Raw genomic sequence first — 14,670 nt, forward strand, 5'->3', positions numbered from 1 at the left:
CACAACAGCTTGTTTATATAAACTATAGTAGTTCTTATCTGTTATCTACTGCGTATCCTGTGCTTGAATGGCTGCCCCATGGCTACACAGCAGCTTGTTTATATAAACTATAGTAGTACTTATCTGTTATCTACTGCGTATCCTGTGCTTGAATGGCTGCCCCATGGCTACACAACAGCTTGTTTATATAAACTATAGTAGTACTTATCTGTTATCTACTGTGTATCCTGTGCTTGAATGGCTGCCCCCATGGCTACACAGCAGCTTGTTTATATAAACTATAGTAGTACTTATCTGTTATCTACTGTGTATCCTGTGCTTGAATGGCTGCCCCCATGGCTACACAGCAGCTTGTTTATATAAACTATAGTAGTACTTATCTGTTATCTACTGTGTGTCCTGTGCTTGAATGGCTGCCCCATGGCTACACAGCAGCTTGTTTATATAAACTATAGTAGTACTTATCTGTTATCTACTGCGTATCCTGTGCTTGAATGGCTGCCCCCATGGCTACACAGCAGCTTGTTTATATAAACTATAGTAGTACTTATCTGTTATCTACTGTGTATCCTGTGCTTGAATGGCTGCCCCCATGGCTACACAGCAGCTTGTTTATATAAACTATAGTAGTACTTATCTGTTATCTACTGTGTGTCCTGTGCTTGAATGGCTGCCCCATGGCTACACAGCAGCTTGTTTATATAAACTATAGTAGTACTTATCTGTTATCTACTGCGTATCCTGTGCTTGAATGGCTGCCCCCATGGCTACACAGCAGCTTGTTTATATAAACTATAGTAGTACTTATCTGTTATCTACTGTGTATCCTGTGCTTGAATGGCTGCCCCCATGGCTACACAGCAGCTTGTTTATATAGACTATATTAGAGTTTCTGAAGCAAACACACCAGTTTTCTACATATTATTTTTTAAATAGTTTCAAACAATTTAATCTTTTGGTGTAACTGTTCCTTTCACTCTTGATAAAAAAATGTGTCCCCATTGTATTAAATGTGATGTGGACCTTAGATTAGAGATCAGCTTACCCCAAGCCTGACCCGCTTACCGGGTAAAATCTGAAATCTCGCACATGCTCAGTTGAAATTCCTTGTTGCTTATCAACCCTTCTAAGCTATTTTCAAATCAGCCAAAACTCTGTGTGTTAACTGCTGTACAGTAGTGCTGCCACCTGCTGGAAGTTAGTGTGTGTCCTTCATTTGCATAATAACATCACCAGCAGGGGACAAGATAGAGAAATCTCCTGATACTTCTAGTGGAGGAGTTTACTAAAACAAGGCATTCTGGGTAGAATACTCAAAGCAGTGTTACAATCTGAGCATGCTCCTGAAATTTGCATATTATAGTCTCTGTTATAGTCTCAATATGGCCTCCCTCAGTGAAAGAACCCATTTGACAAAGTAAGGGATTTTTTAAAACCTGCAGTTTTTTTTCCAAAAAACTATATATGTAGTTTGATTAAACGTGTTTATGTTGTACTGGTCAGATTGTTAATATGTGTTTGATTTTGGCTGTGATAGGTGCCCTTTAAGGGCAGAGACGCACGCTCAGATTCAGGGAGATTAGTTGCTCGGCGTCAAATCTCCTCTTCTTCAGGGCGACTAATCTCCCTGAACACTGGCTAGAATGTAAATTTCCTTGTGAGGCAACTTCGGGCGACTTCGGAAAATGAAGCGCTCCGAGTGCCATCCCGACAGCTAGAATGTAAATCGTCGGCGGGATGGCACTTCGGGTGCTTCGTTTTTGGGGAAGGCAGTTCGGGGAGATTAGTTGCCTGAAAAAGAGGAGATTTGTCGCTGGGCGACTAATCTCCCCGAATCTGAGTGCGTCTCTGCCCTAAAGGCAGCTGTTAGAATCTGAAAACAAGTGAACTGCAAAAATTGTTTGGAAGGTGAACAACCCCTTTAATTGGCAGCCTGTATCCTACCCAACTGCAACTGGTACCTGTGGGCCACCTGCAGGGTCCGGACATCAAGAAATGGATTCTGCTCGAGACCCGACTGCCTTGCAGATATTCCGTGGGTACCCAACCTGCTGCAGGACTCTTACTTAGATTGTAAGCTCCACTGGGGTAGGGACTGATGTGATTGATGTATATTATCTCTAAAGTCTAAATGTTGTGGTGCTATAATTAACAGAAAATGAAATAAAAACCCTCCCCTGATCTAACTTACCCATCTCCCTTTCTAGCATTCTTTACCTATTTACTTAAAGGGATTTAAGTACTAAGGACTGTCTTGGAAGAAAAAAACTGGCCCATATTTTTTAAAGAACATCTTTAATGTACATTTTTATATGAAAAGAATCTGCAGAATACAGTTGTGGAAAATATTCTCTTTAGCTTGGCATGTAGTTAAGAGCTAATCTATACAATATTTTGTTTGCAGAGTTGTACATGATTACTTGAGTGGAATTCCATTTGGGGATTTTCAAGACAGTATGTACTTTTCACGATTCCTACAGTGGAAATGGCTGGAGAGGTAAGTACGTTACACTGAACTGTCAAATAAATTTCTCAAATACTGAACTGCCCTGGCAAAAATGAGTAAAATATTGAAGTTAGAGAAAAATGTGATGTTGCTCATTATTATCAGCAGTTTTATTAGCATCTGCTAATATCTTGAAAATGAGAAAAAAATGAATGAAAAATGCAGTTGAGCACTCAGAGCAATTCTATATTTAGAGGCAGATTTATTAAGGGTTGAATAGTAAATTTGAATTCATTTTGATGTCAAAATTCACACATTCGAATTTTAATCCCCCAATTCGAATGTAAATTTGAGAAATGAGAAATGTGAGATGTATCACAATTTGAATATTCGCCACCTAAAACCCGCCGAGTTCGTTTACAAAGTCAATGGCAGAGGTTCATTGACCCATTTGAATATGTTAATAGCCTTCCTGACATTCTATTTTTTTCGGAGGAAAATTCGATTCGCTTGTATTCAAATACGAAACAATTTTTCCCATCGTTCCCATTCGATCGAATTTTAGACGTTTCAAATTTTTTTACAGATAACCTCCCATTTGAGTTGTGAGTACATTTAAATTAATATAGGATCCCTTATCCGGAAACCCAATATCCAAAGCTCCGAATTACGGAGACTCAACTTTATCCAAATAATCCAAATTTTTTAAAAATGATTTCCTTTTTCTCTGTAATAATAAAACAGTAGCTTTTACTTGATCCCAACTAAGATATAATTAATCCTTATTGGAAGCAAAACCAGCCTATTGGGTTTATTTAATGTTTAAATGAATTTCTAGTAGACTTAAGGCATGAAGACCCAAATTACGGAAAGATCCGTTATCCGGAAAACCCCAGGTCCCGAGCATTCCAGATAACAGGTCCTGTACCTGTAAAAAAAATTCACATCAATTCGAAAGTCAACCTTTGATAAATCTGCCCATTAATTTGTTTTGTTGAATTTATATTTTTTTTACGGTACATGGAGATTCAGACATTTTCAGACATCCTTGTATCAGTCATGTGGATATTGTGTGTTCTGGACAATCCATGGTGCCCACTATTTCCAGTACTGAATAAATCGAAGTATCCATGGGTTTAATCAACCCTTTATTATTGGCTGCTTGACTGCTGGCAAAAAGCACAATTTAGATATTTGAGCTCTAAATAGCCATATGTACGACCAATATGATAGGAATGGGGAAAACTTTTCATTTGGTGGATTATGTCTGGGTACAGTGAACCATAGGTTTCATTTTGAAAAATCAGTCTAGTTATTGCAAAGTTTGACCTAATTGTATACTTTTAAGAAGTTCAGTTTGGTGGACTTTCACGTTAAGCAACCGGGAACCATATTTTCCTATATTCTGTCAGTTATTTTTTGCTGGTGCTTAGCAGTTGGCTGATAGGTTTGAACTTTAGCTCTGTGACCATTGATCTGAGCGTAATAAATTTCATAGCCGTTACAATTTTCCAAATAATCTAACGTGCTCTTTGAGCCTATCCATGTGTACAAAAAGCCAGAGCGTATGATAAGGAGCCATATTTATAAGTAAAATAAAATCTCAAGCTGCTCACGGTAATTAGGTTGTGTCGGGGCTAGGTTTTTCAGAAATAATCATTAAAGCACTTTACTGCTCTATATTGAGACTCTGGGGTGACTTAGTGCTTCCATAAAATGAATGCACGCAGCAGCTTTTGATAATCTTTAAGCCATAACTTGCAATTGTTGCACTTAAGTACAGCCCTTCCTGGGCTTTAATTTGCCATATCTTCTTCATGTATATACAATGTGTGCTGGACCATTTTCAAATGAAGTTGTACTTCTGATTAGATAGGCTTTATTATGTTTTTTTTCCCATCTCTGCTCAGCAACAGCCGAGTACAAAGCTCTGAGCAGATCCCTCAGAACTAGTTGCCGTTTCAGGGTACACAACGGGCTGATTTGACTATGGATTAAGAAAAAAACATTTGTCTTTGCCTAGGTCAGTGATCCCCAACCAGAGGCTCATGAGCAACATGTTCCTCTCCAACCCCTTGGATGTTGCTCTCAGTGGTCTCAAAGCAGGTGCTTATTTTTGAATTCTTGGCTTGGATGCAAGTTTTGGTTGCATAAAACCAGATGTACTGCCAAACAGAGTCTCCTGGAAGCTGCCAGTCAACATGTTGCTCACGAGCTATTGGTAGGGGATCACTGCTGTACTGTATATTACAGATCTTCACCATTACATTAAGGCAGTGACCTGCAACCCATTAGATGTTGCTCCCAGTGGCTTCAAATAAGGTTCTAATTATTGAATTATTGTCTTGAAGGCAAGTTTAGTTGCATAAAAAACATGTGTACTGCCAAACAGAGCCTCCTGTAGGCTGTCAGTCTACATATTTGCTATCAATATCAACCACAGCCCATATTTGGCACCCAGGTACTTTTTGCTTGCTTATGTTGATCTCCAACCTTCTTTACATTTCATTGTGGCTCATTGCTAAAAAAAAAAAAAGATGGAGACCCCCTGCATTAAGGCTCTCTAACTCCTGCTGAGAACACCTGAACTAGCCTCCTTTGCCTAGGCAGATTAACCAATCAGTGGCATGTATTTTGCTCAGTGATATCAAATATATAATTCATTGGTTGTGTAGTGGAAGATAATTCCACCAATAAAGATATGTCCATTAATAAATAGGGTAGATGTGAGCACCATTAAATAGAAGATGGATGCCAATTGAGGCTACTTTTTTCATATAAACCAATTACAAACTACTTTGGAGGACCTGGTCTTGTCCTCGTTATGGTGGTTATTTCAGAGACATTTGAATTCCTAATCATCTAAGCTAACCTTGGCAATACTACAGATGATGACAGGTCATGCTAGGTTAGTGTCGCTTACAGAGTATCCTTGATGCTGGAGTCACCCAACCAAACATTGGCAATACTCCATATGACAGCAGGTCATGTTAGGTCTGCACTGCTTGCAAAGTTGGCCTGAGGGCCTAGTATGTTCTAGTTACAACCTTGAACTGATGTCAGAGTGATGTAAATCTTGCACATTCAACTCTTGTTTGTGTTCTGAAACAATATATAATACTATATATATAATAGAGGGTCATTTCTGAGTATGATTATGTTTGGAACTTGGATACAGTCAGAATTTTCGTTGAATGAGAGATCTAGGTCAGAGAACTTTTAGGTAATGGCTATGAACAGATATTCTTAAGCCTACCTTGATGTTTTAACAGTGGCGTAACTAGAGTGCGCTGGGCCCCCCTGCAAAAAAATCTTTAGAGGGACCCGGTGCACTCCGAACCCAATCCTCTCGCTCGCTTCCCGTCCTCCTTCTGCCCCTGTTTCCGGTCCGACAAAACCTCCAATATACACAGGTGTAAGGAGCAGATGAATTCCTGGGCACATCATTTGTAGAAATGAGCAGTGGGTTGGGCAGTAGCATTGTCATGGCAGCCTACAATGAGAAACAAAGGGTCTTCTCACCAGCTAAATATTCATAACCATTTCTGGAACAACATAATGTTTGCCAATACTAATTCCTCCATGAAGATAAAAGCTAATTTTAAAATCTCCTAAGACTTTCTAAACATGTTGCAATTAAGGAGAAGTAAAGGCAGATTATTTGAATGTATAAGTGTGTGTGTTTGTGCGCACACACTCGTCCTGTTTGAAAGGGCTTGTTGTAACATGCAGATTGGAACATTCTCCGGTGTCACCGATTGTTTATGTACTAAGGCGTGTAGAAAGAAATTGTTCCATTAGCCTGCTGAAAAGCAGCAAATAATCTGCCAGATATGTCAAATTCTTGCAAGAAATGGAAACTTTTGCAAATCTGTTTGGGAATCTGACAATGTAGCCTTTCACACAGAAGTATTTTAAAGGAAAATAATGTGCCTTCTCCCCTTGTTTTGTGTCCTCAATTCTAAAAGGATTTTTCCCATGGCAAGCTGGGGATGCAAGTAGTTGCAGTGTCTCATTAGGCCCCTTTATTTGTCCTCCAGCAGTTGCAGTGTCTCATTAGGCCCCTTTATTTGTCCTCCAGCAGTTGCAGTGTCTCATTAGGCCCCTTTATTTGTCCTCCAGCAGTTGCAGTGTCTCATTAGGTCCCTTTATTTGTCCTCCAGCAGTTGCAGTGTCTTATTAGGCCCCTTTATTTGTCCTCCAGCAGTTGCAGTGTCTCATTAGGCCCCTTTATTTGTCCTCCAGCAGTTGAAGTCTCATTAGGCCCTTTATTTGTCCTCCAGCAGTTGAAGTCTCATTAGGCCCTTTATTTGTCCTCCAGCAGTTGCAGTGTCTCATCAGGCCCCTTTATTTGTCCTCCAGCAGTTGCAGCGTCTCATTGGGACCTTTTATTTGTCCTCCAGCAGTTGCAGTGTCTCATCAGGCCCCTTTATTTGTCCTCCAGCAGTTGCAGCGTCTCATTGGGACCTTTTATTTGTCCTCCAGCAGTTGCAGCGTCTCATTGGGACCTTTTATTTGTCCTCTAGCAGTTGCAGTGTCTCATCAGGCCCCTTTATTTGTCCTCCAGCAGTTGCAGTGTCTCATCAGGCCCCTTTATTTGTCCTCCAGCAGTTGCAGCGTCTCATTGGGACCTTTTATTTGTCCTCCAGCAGTTGCAGGCTTCTCCGACACCCTTGAGAGAGGCCATACCTGAAGAAATGTCCATGAGTTTAACATGAGGTTGTGGGTCCATAAAAATGGCCACTTCATAAAATAAAAGTCCATATAATGCCAGTGTGATCCATTGCTAATCACTGAGTCAATTGTCGGTCCCATTGAGCAAGTACAAACTCCACCTCTATTGCATTTACAATTCCATAGTAGTCCCTAAGGCTAAGTTACCTATAATGTGGCCATGCAACTCTGTGCAGTGGCTTAATGTATAAGTCAATAATAATAAAAAAGATATAAGTTCTTTTAATGGTATGCATTGCTTTACTGTACAGGAATAGTATCTGTTACCTGGAAAGCCATTATCCAGAAAGCTCAGGATTACAGAAAGGCTGTCTCCCATAGACTCCATTTTGTCCAAGTAATCTAGATTTAAAAAAAAAAAACGATTTCCCTTTTCTGTGTAATAATAAAACAGTAGCTTGTACTTGATCCCAACTAAGATATAATTAATCCTTATTGGAAGCAAAACCAGCCTATTGGGTTTATTAAATGTTTATATGATTTTCTAGTAGACCAAATTACGGAAAACCTAGAAAACCGCAGGTCCCGAGCATTCTGGATAACAGGTCCCGTCCTTGTACTCACTTTTGGTACAGTTTTTCATCTCTCGTTGAAGGCCCAGAGTGTCAGCGACCCTAACTTTCTCTGCAATTTTAGGCACTTCCTGGCTTCAGTTAACCCTAGGGTTGCTGACTCCCAGCTGAGCCAAAAGCCTGCTATTAGCTAGTCTAAACTGCCATTAAAAATACAAAAATTAAGGTACATTGCAAAGCTGCTCAGAGATGCACCCTGATCAAATTTACATATATTCATGATTTGGGTTAAATCATTTAACATACTGTACCTACTCCTCAGATCAGTTACATTAAACCCTTCATAAGCCATTTTTTACAGTATGGGTGCAAGTCCCAAAATTACACAGGGAATGCTTTTGGGGTGCAGTTAAGGGATTTTGAGCCTCTGGAGATTTGGAGAAGTGAATCCCTGGCAGTTTTTCTTCATTCTGTTGATCTATGGCGCCTGAGTGGGCCCCGATGGAATCGGCAGTTGTAATTCTTTGCTTTGATGGGGATGAAAGGCAGAAAGCTGAAAGTTATCCTTTTTTGATCTCCTAAACTCTCTGCTTTTTTTTCCGCTTGTGTGCTTAGCCTTGTGTGGTCCTTCTGAATGTATCTTGATGAAGTCACATTTATTTTTCCCAGGACAAATATGGTTTATTAAAATTTGCAACCAGCCATGGACGGCACCCTGCGAGCACTGCTGGCTTCTGCTGCAAAGGCTCATCCTTGTCTGTAATGGAGCAGTTCCAGTTTAGATTTATATCTGGATGTGCATTTCATGCATGCGGCACTTTAGTGGTAGTTGATCCCAGAACTAAAATGACTGCATGGGACCCATTATTTAGATAAAGTAGGACTGTTGATACAGTGGTTTCTGCTGTGGCTGGTGAAAGTACAACTGGCAGAATCCTCTGTCCATTCTCGGCTGTTGCGGGTACTGGTAGGTGAAGTTCCAGAACAATAAGGGCACCATGGATTACAGAAGCCATATAGTATTACTCCTGCCTCTTCTGTCCCCCGCTGTTCCATAGATGATGTTCTACGTTCCCCTTCTGCTGACATCTCACTCTCTCCTACAGCTGCCATCTCACACTCTCTTAAAGCTACCCCCCACGCTCTCCTACAGCTGCTACTACACTCTCTCCTACATCTGCCACCCCACGCTCTCCTACAGCTGCCACCCCACTCTCTCCTGCAGCTGCCACCCCACACTCTCCAACAGCTGAAATCCCACGCTCTCCTACACATGCGACCCACGCTCTTCTTACAAATCAGTGTGTGCTCACCCTTAAAGAGTGTGCCAGGGCAATCAACCATATCCTAACCCTCTAATAATGGCTGTGATTCCTGTTAGAAGCAGATCAAATGTGGGTGGGTGGCTTCATCAGACCCATAAAAATGGAGTCATGGAACTGCATGAGATGTAGGTACCTGTATCCAGCCACTGTCTGCTTTCTACTCAACATTATAAATATAGGTCGGCACCCGTGCGGCCAGCACCAAACACCACATAAATGCAGTGCGTGTCAGACATGGTTCCTAAAGCATACGTCATTGAGGATGAAGGGAGTACGTTATTTTGGGATTCAGGCAAAATTTCAAATATTCAAAGTGAATCCTTACCCTGTTAGCATATTCAAATATGAGCACCATTTTCATCATCTGTGAACATTTTCTACCTTCAGCCTTCTCGTGATTTAAAGGATCAGAAATTTAAAATATTCATTTGAACTGACACAATGGAGAGAACATTGACACAATGGAGATAGATTGGACAATGGAGAGACATTGACACAATTTGACACAATTTATTAAAGTACTTGTGTCCAAACTTCCACTTGGTTGCCAATGAGCCCAACTTGCCTCTTCTGATGAATGGGGAGCAACGGTGCCAACTGATGGTCCTGGCAGTAGCTCCAGGGTTTCCACAGTGAGTTGTGTCAGCAGTCTGGTGGACTTGCATTGAGGGAAACAGACACAAACTGTGGTTTGAGCTCTTTCTCTGAAAGTGACCCCCCCCAACTCTGAAGATGCTATACTTGACTCTAGGACTGCCACCTGTCTGGTTTTGAACCGGACAGCCTGGTTTTCAGAAGAGCTGTCCAGCTCAAAATTACCTGGCAGTTTTCCAAATTAGGAAAACCTCACAGGACTCGCCATGTCACAGCCTCGCCCATAGATGTTCCAGACGGCCCATCCCCGAAACATCATCACCCCATCCCGAGTTAGTGGTGGGAAAAGGTGGCAACCCCGTTGCAACTTATTTGAGGCAAAATTAATTTTCGTTGCGTGTATGGTGGGAAAAGAGCCATACACTTGGATATCGTCGGCTCGTCGATAAGGCTGAATGGAAAATTTTGATTGGGTGCCTTTGAAGACACCCAAACATCGTCCATTGTTAGTGCTTAATCATCAGATACAGGTAGAATTCTATTGTTTCTATCTGTATATCTGACCATTCAGCTCTACACGTGTGTATTGAAACAAACAATATTTCCTGGAAACATCTTCTCCAAGAAAGATCGTAATTGTTACGTCTATGGTCACCTTTACTTTCTCTTTATTAAAAAGAAAAAATCCTTTACTTTTCGTCCAAACACAAATGGATGCGTTAAGAAGGGGCCTTTTTTTCAACCAAGGTCTGGCTTGTGCCAGCCTTTGTTCTACATGATTGTTTGATTACTTGTTTTAGCTGAAGATCTGAGGCATGTGCACCCGGACCCACCTTACTCATGGTGAGTGGTTTTCTACAGAGTGGGGGGTCTCTTGTTCTTCATGTGTACTATTTTAGTGTAAAAGTGCTGTGGATTTGTTTGACACATCAAGTTGCTCTTATCTGTCCCTTAGGGACTTAGTGAAGCTCTATAGACGCATGATTTGTTCCTCTGTATTTACGCTGGACATATTGATATGTAAATAGCTGCATTCCCTGTTCACACAGCACTTAGGGACTACTTAATAACGGCCTTTAACATAATGGCTTTGAAAGAAACCAGACATATCCACTTCAGTGCTATTGTATAAGGATATAACATGATTGTTTAGCCATATAGTATTAGAAAAAGCCGGCATGGAGCACCAATGCATATAACGCTATTCTTTGCTGTCTGAATTTTTCCCAAAGACTTCAGTGGATTAGTCTAAAAAAACATTACTTGTGATTACGGTGATGGCACAGTGGACGTTGTGTTGCCCTCGATAAATTTTCTTACCACCACCAAATATGTTTCCTCACTCGCTATTCGAATTTTAGCCACTGAGCAGGAACAAGAGATGGTTTGACTTGTGCTATTACCCTTAATTGTCCACATTGTACAGTCAAAGGAAAGGGTAAATCCCATCAATTTATATATATATATCTTACTGATACACTTTTCCCTGCAGATAGAACTATGCAGTATAGTCTTCCAAAACGATGGTCTGGCTCACTCAGAAAGGAAGAGTGTGATTTTTGGGTAAAGAGGTGGTGGATTGAAGTATATCAACTATGAAAACCCTTAGATACATGTTTTCTTTGTGTTTGGTCATACCCTATGGAATTCTGTATTGTTCATAAAGAGAGGGAGCCTATCCGTCGGGGGACAGATGTTTGTGAACCAAAACGTAGTTGTTGACCTTTGCTTGGATGAAAGGATCAACCATGAAAACTGGGATATGCCTGCAGGGTCCCCATGTTTTATAAGAATCAAAAGTGTTGATGTACTCACTGATGAGAAGATGGTCCCTGAGAAGTGTTGTTAGATTTGGGCGTACAACTGTATCCAAAAGCATAAAGAAGACACAGACAAACTTCTTTAAATAGCAGATATATTCACAGTATGTTATGATATTGTATGGTCAGTGTTAAGGTGAGGGCGATAGTGATGTGTGGACCGACAAGCCCACGTCAACTGCCACACAAAGTTTGCTACCTCCTAGTGCCCCACTTCAACCCATTTTTGGAGGTATGCTGTCTATAGCTCAACAAGTCTACCAAGAGTTGGACAGAGCCACAGATGATGTCTAATTATGGTGAAGCTTTTGATCCTCATCTGATCAGGCTTTATTAGATTTTTTTGACTGAGGTGAGGAACGTGGTAAAGATAGGGGCAAGCCAGGCATTTCTGCTGACAGTCAGGTTAGGGTCGAGTGTTGGTCGAGATTTTCTCACTAGAGGTGACGTTTATGTTTGAAGCCCTCACTGAGCAACATCTATGCATGACAAATCAGCAAGTGGAAAATGCAACAATTTAGATATTTTATTTGTTGTAATTTATCTTTAAAAGACAAGGAACCCCCCTTACCCCATTTGAAAGAATGCATCCCCAGGCAGGTCCACTGCCTGGGGATGCAAGGGGGGCCACTCTTTCAAAAGGGGGCCACTCTTTCAAAAGGGGTTGAAATGTTTTATCTTGTTCTGAATAATTTAGCTACAACTGAATCAATATATCATCTGCTGTTTTGTTTTTCCTTTAAAGACAACCAGTGACAAAGAACACATTTCGGCATTACAGGGTGCTTGGGAAAGGAGGATTTGGGGAGGTAAGTTAAGTGTAACAATGTAACCCCCTCCACTAACCATTAATTGAAAAATAGGTGCCCCCCCTTACTTTTCTGCTTCTTTCTGTACCGCCAGGTGTGTGCTTGCCAAGTCCGGGCGACAGGCAAAATGTACGCTTGCAAGAAGCTGGAAAAGAAAAGAATAAAGAAGAGGAAAGGAGAATCCATGGCATTAAATGAGAAGCAGATTTTAGAAAAAGTAAATAGTCTATTTGTAGTAAGTATCCCCTTTTATTCTGAATATATTATCTTATTGAACAATTATAGAAGATCTTATAGCACATCTCATTATCGCTTGAACTGTCCTGGACTCCACATTTCATCTAGCAAACAAGGGGTTGGGGCACTCATAGAAGATCTTGTAGAACATCTCATTAGCCCTCAAACTGCCCTGGATTCCACATTTCATCTAGCAATCAAGGGGCCAGAGCACTCATAGAAGATCTTGTAGAAAATCTCATTAGCCCTCAAACTGCCCTGGACTCCACATTTCATCTACCAAGTGAGGGGTCGGGGCACTCAGAAGATCTTGTAGAACATCTCATTAGCACTCAAACTGCCCTGGACTCCACATTCCATCTAGCAATTTAGGGACCGGGGGCACTCATAGAAGATCTTGTAGAACATCTCATTAGCCCTCAAACTGCCCTGGACTCCACATTTCATCTAGCAAGCGGGGGGCACTTATATGCCTCAAATGCCATGGATTCCATATTGCATCTAATAAGGAGGGGGCATGGTGACACTTCTATAGAATCTTCTTGAACATCTCATTATCCCTCAAACTGCCCTGGATTCCACATTTCATCTAGTAAGTGGGGGGCAGGGTGGTACTTCTAGAAGATCTTATAGAACATCTCGTTATCCCTCAAAGATCTAAAAATCCTGATTATTTCCATTATGGAATAAGAAGACCTGAGGGGGAAAAAACGTGTTGCCTACAGATATGCACATTGTTGGCAAACGCTTTAGTCCAAATTAAAACAAAGGCAAACCTTTTATAATAAAATCATTATTAGGGCTTTCTAAGACGTGCAACCATTCCCCTTATGTCTTATGGGAAGCATTGGCCTTAAGACCATTGGTTCCTTAAAGTACATACTTGACCCATGAGCTCTTTGTATTCTACCAACTGGCATATAAGCTTCCAGTTCAATTTGAAATCTATATTAAAACTGGTGTAGAGTGGCTTAAGAACGGTTTGGGTTCTCATATGGCAGGCACATGTTGCTGTCTGTAGACCCTGATGGCCCCTTTAGTTTATGCAAAGTATAATTCTTGTCACATTACACACTTTATATCCTCTATAAAAGATAAAAGATTAAATATTGCCAGCAGATACCATCCATTTGGCAGCTCTTGGGAAGTATTTGACGTAATACCACCGGGAGGCAATCTGAATTTCATTCCAGGAAACACAGAAACCAGACAAACAATAGGGAACCCACCACTTATGGTCTGTAAATGACCCGGTTGACCACAAAATGAAACTGTGATGAGTTTTGCCTCAATTGAAGAAAAGTAAATAATCCACTGAAAATAGATGCTACATCAGCTGGGTCCAAAAAAGAGCTACTAAGTAAATCCATGCTAATGAACCTACTCAACATATCATGCTCATGTTAAAGGTCAAGTAACGCCAATAAAGGACAAGGTTTTCTATATTGTACAATGTACTGCCAGCATAACCGAGACCCTCCATTCTCTTTGAGTACATAGCAGACTTTCTTTGGCCTCTGAACGTCTCCCAATGGGATTGGACCATACTAACATTTAGCAGGAACAGCATTGTCTTTCCCTTTTATGAGACTATTCTCCTTGTTATGCCATTTAGAATGACCTTGTTCATCCGATAGCCATGCTGCTGCAGACATTCGTTTCAGTGGTATGGTCAGCCATCTTACCTAAATGTTTAGGTCATGTATTCTCCATCTGTAGGTCCTTCTTTTGTCCTTCTAAATCCCTCTTCATCAAGTTGGCCCAAGTAGCTAAAATTTTTAAACCCCAAATGTCCAAACTTACATTTATCTACATCGAACCTTGTGTTCCACCAAGATCCCCAATGTTGGTGGTTATGTGGGTGCACAAGGCAAAGAGCACCTTAAACTTAGGAAACACATACAACTCTAGACAATGACTCTTGGGTGCCAATATAAAAACTGTGGCCCTGCATAAGGAGTTGATATCTCTGTATACTAAAGATCACACGGTCCCTCAGTATTGGGGCATTAATCAACTCTTTTATATTCCTCAGAATTGTTCCTCAATTCTGTGCCCTGTGCTGTTATACAGTGTTTTACTTTCTACACATGGTCTCTACTACATGTTGTTCCTTTATTCTGTTTTCATGTATAATTGCAGTCCTATGGCTCTAACTTGTGGTCAGTGAATTATATATTTCAAACCCTGGGA

At 40.8% G+C, this 14,670-nt stretch overlaps 1 protein-coding gene across 1 annotated transcript in view; it reads left to right on the plus strand.

The window, feature by feature from the left end:
- The window catches only part of grk4.L (G protein-coupled receptor kinase 4 L homeolog), a 167,471-nt gene that overhangs the window by 136,568 nt on the left and 16,233 nt on the right, over nt 1-14,670 (plus strand). Inside the window, 3 exon segments of the mRNA NM_001093527.1 lie at nt 2,405-2,497; nt 12,177-12,240; nt 12,335-12,475. Of these exon segments, the coding sequence (NP_001086996.1) occupies nt 2,405-2,497; nt 12,177-12,240; nt 12,335-12,475 (298 nt within the window).

The sequence above is a fragment of the Xenopus laevis genome, chromosome 1L, assembly GCF_017654675.1.
Source record: "Xenopus laevis strain J_2021 chromosome 1L, Xenopus_laevis_v10.1, whole genome shotgun sequence".
NCBI lineage: Eukaryota > Metazoa > Chordata > Amphibia > Anura > Pipidae > Xenopus > Xenopus laevis.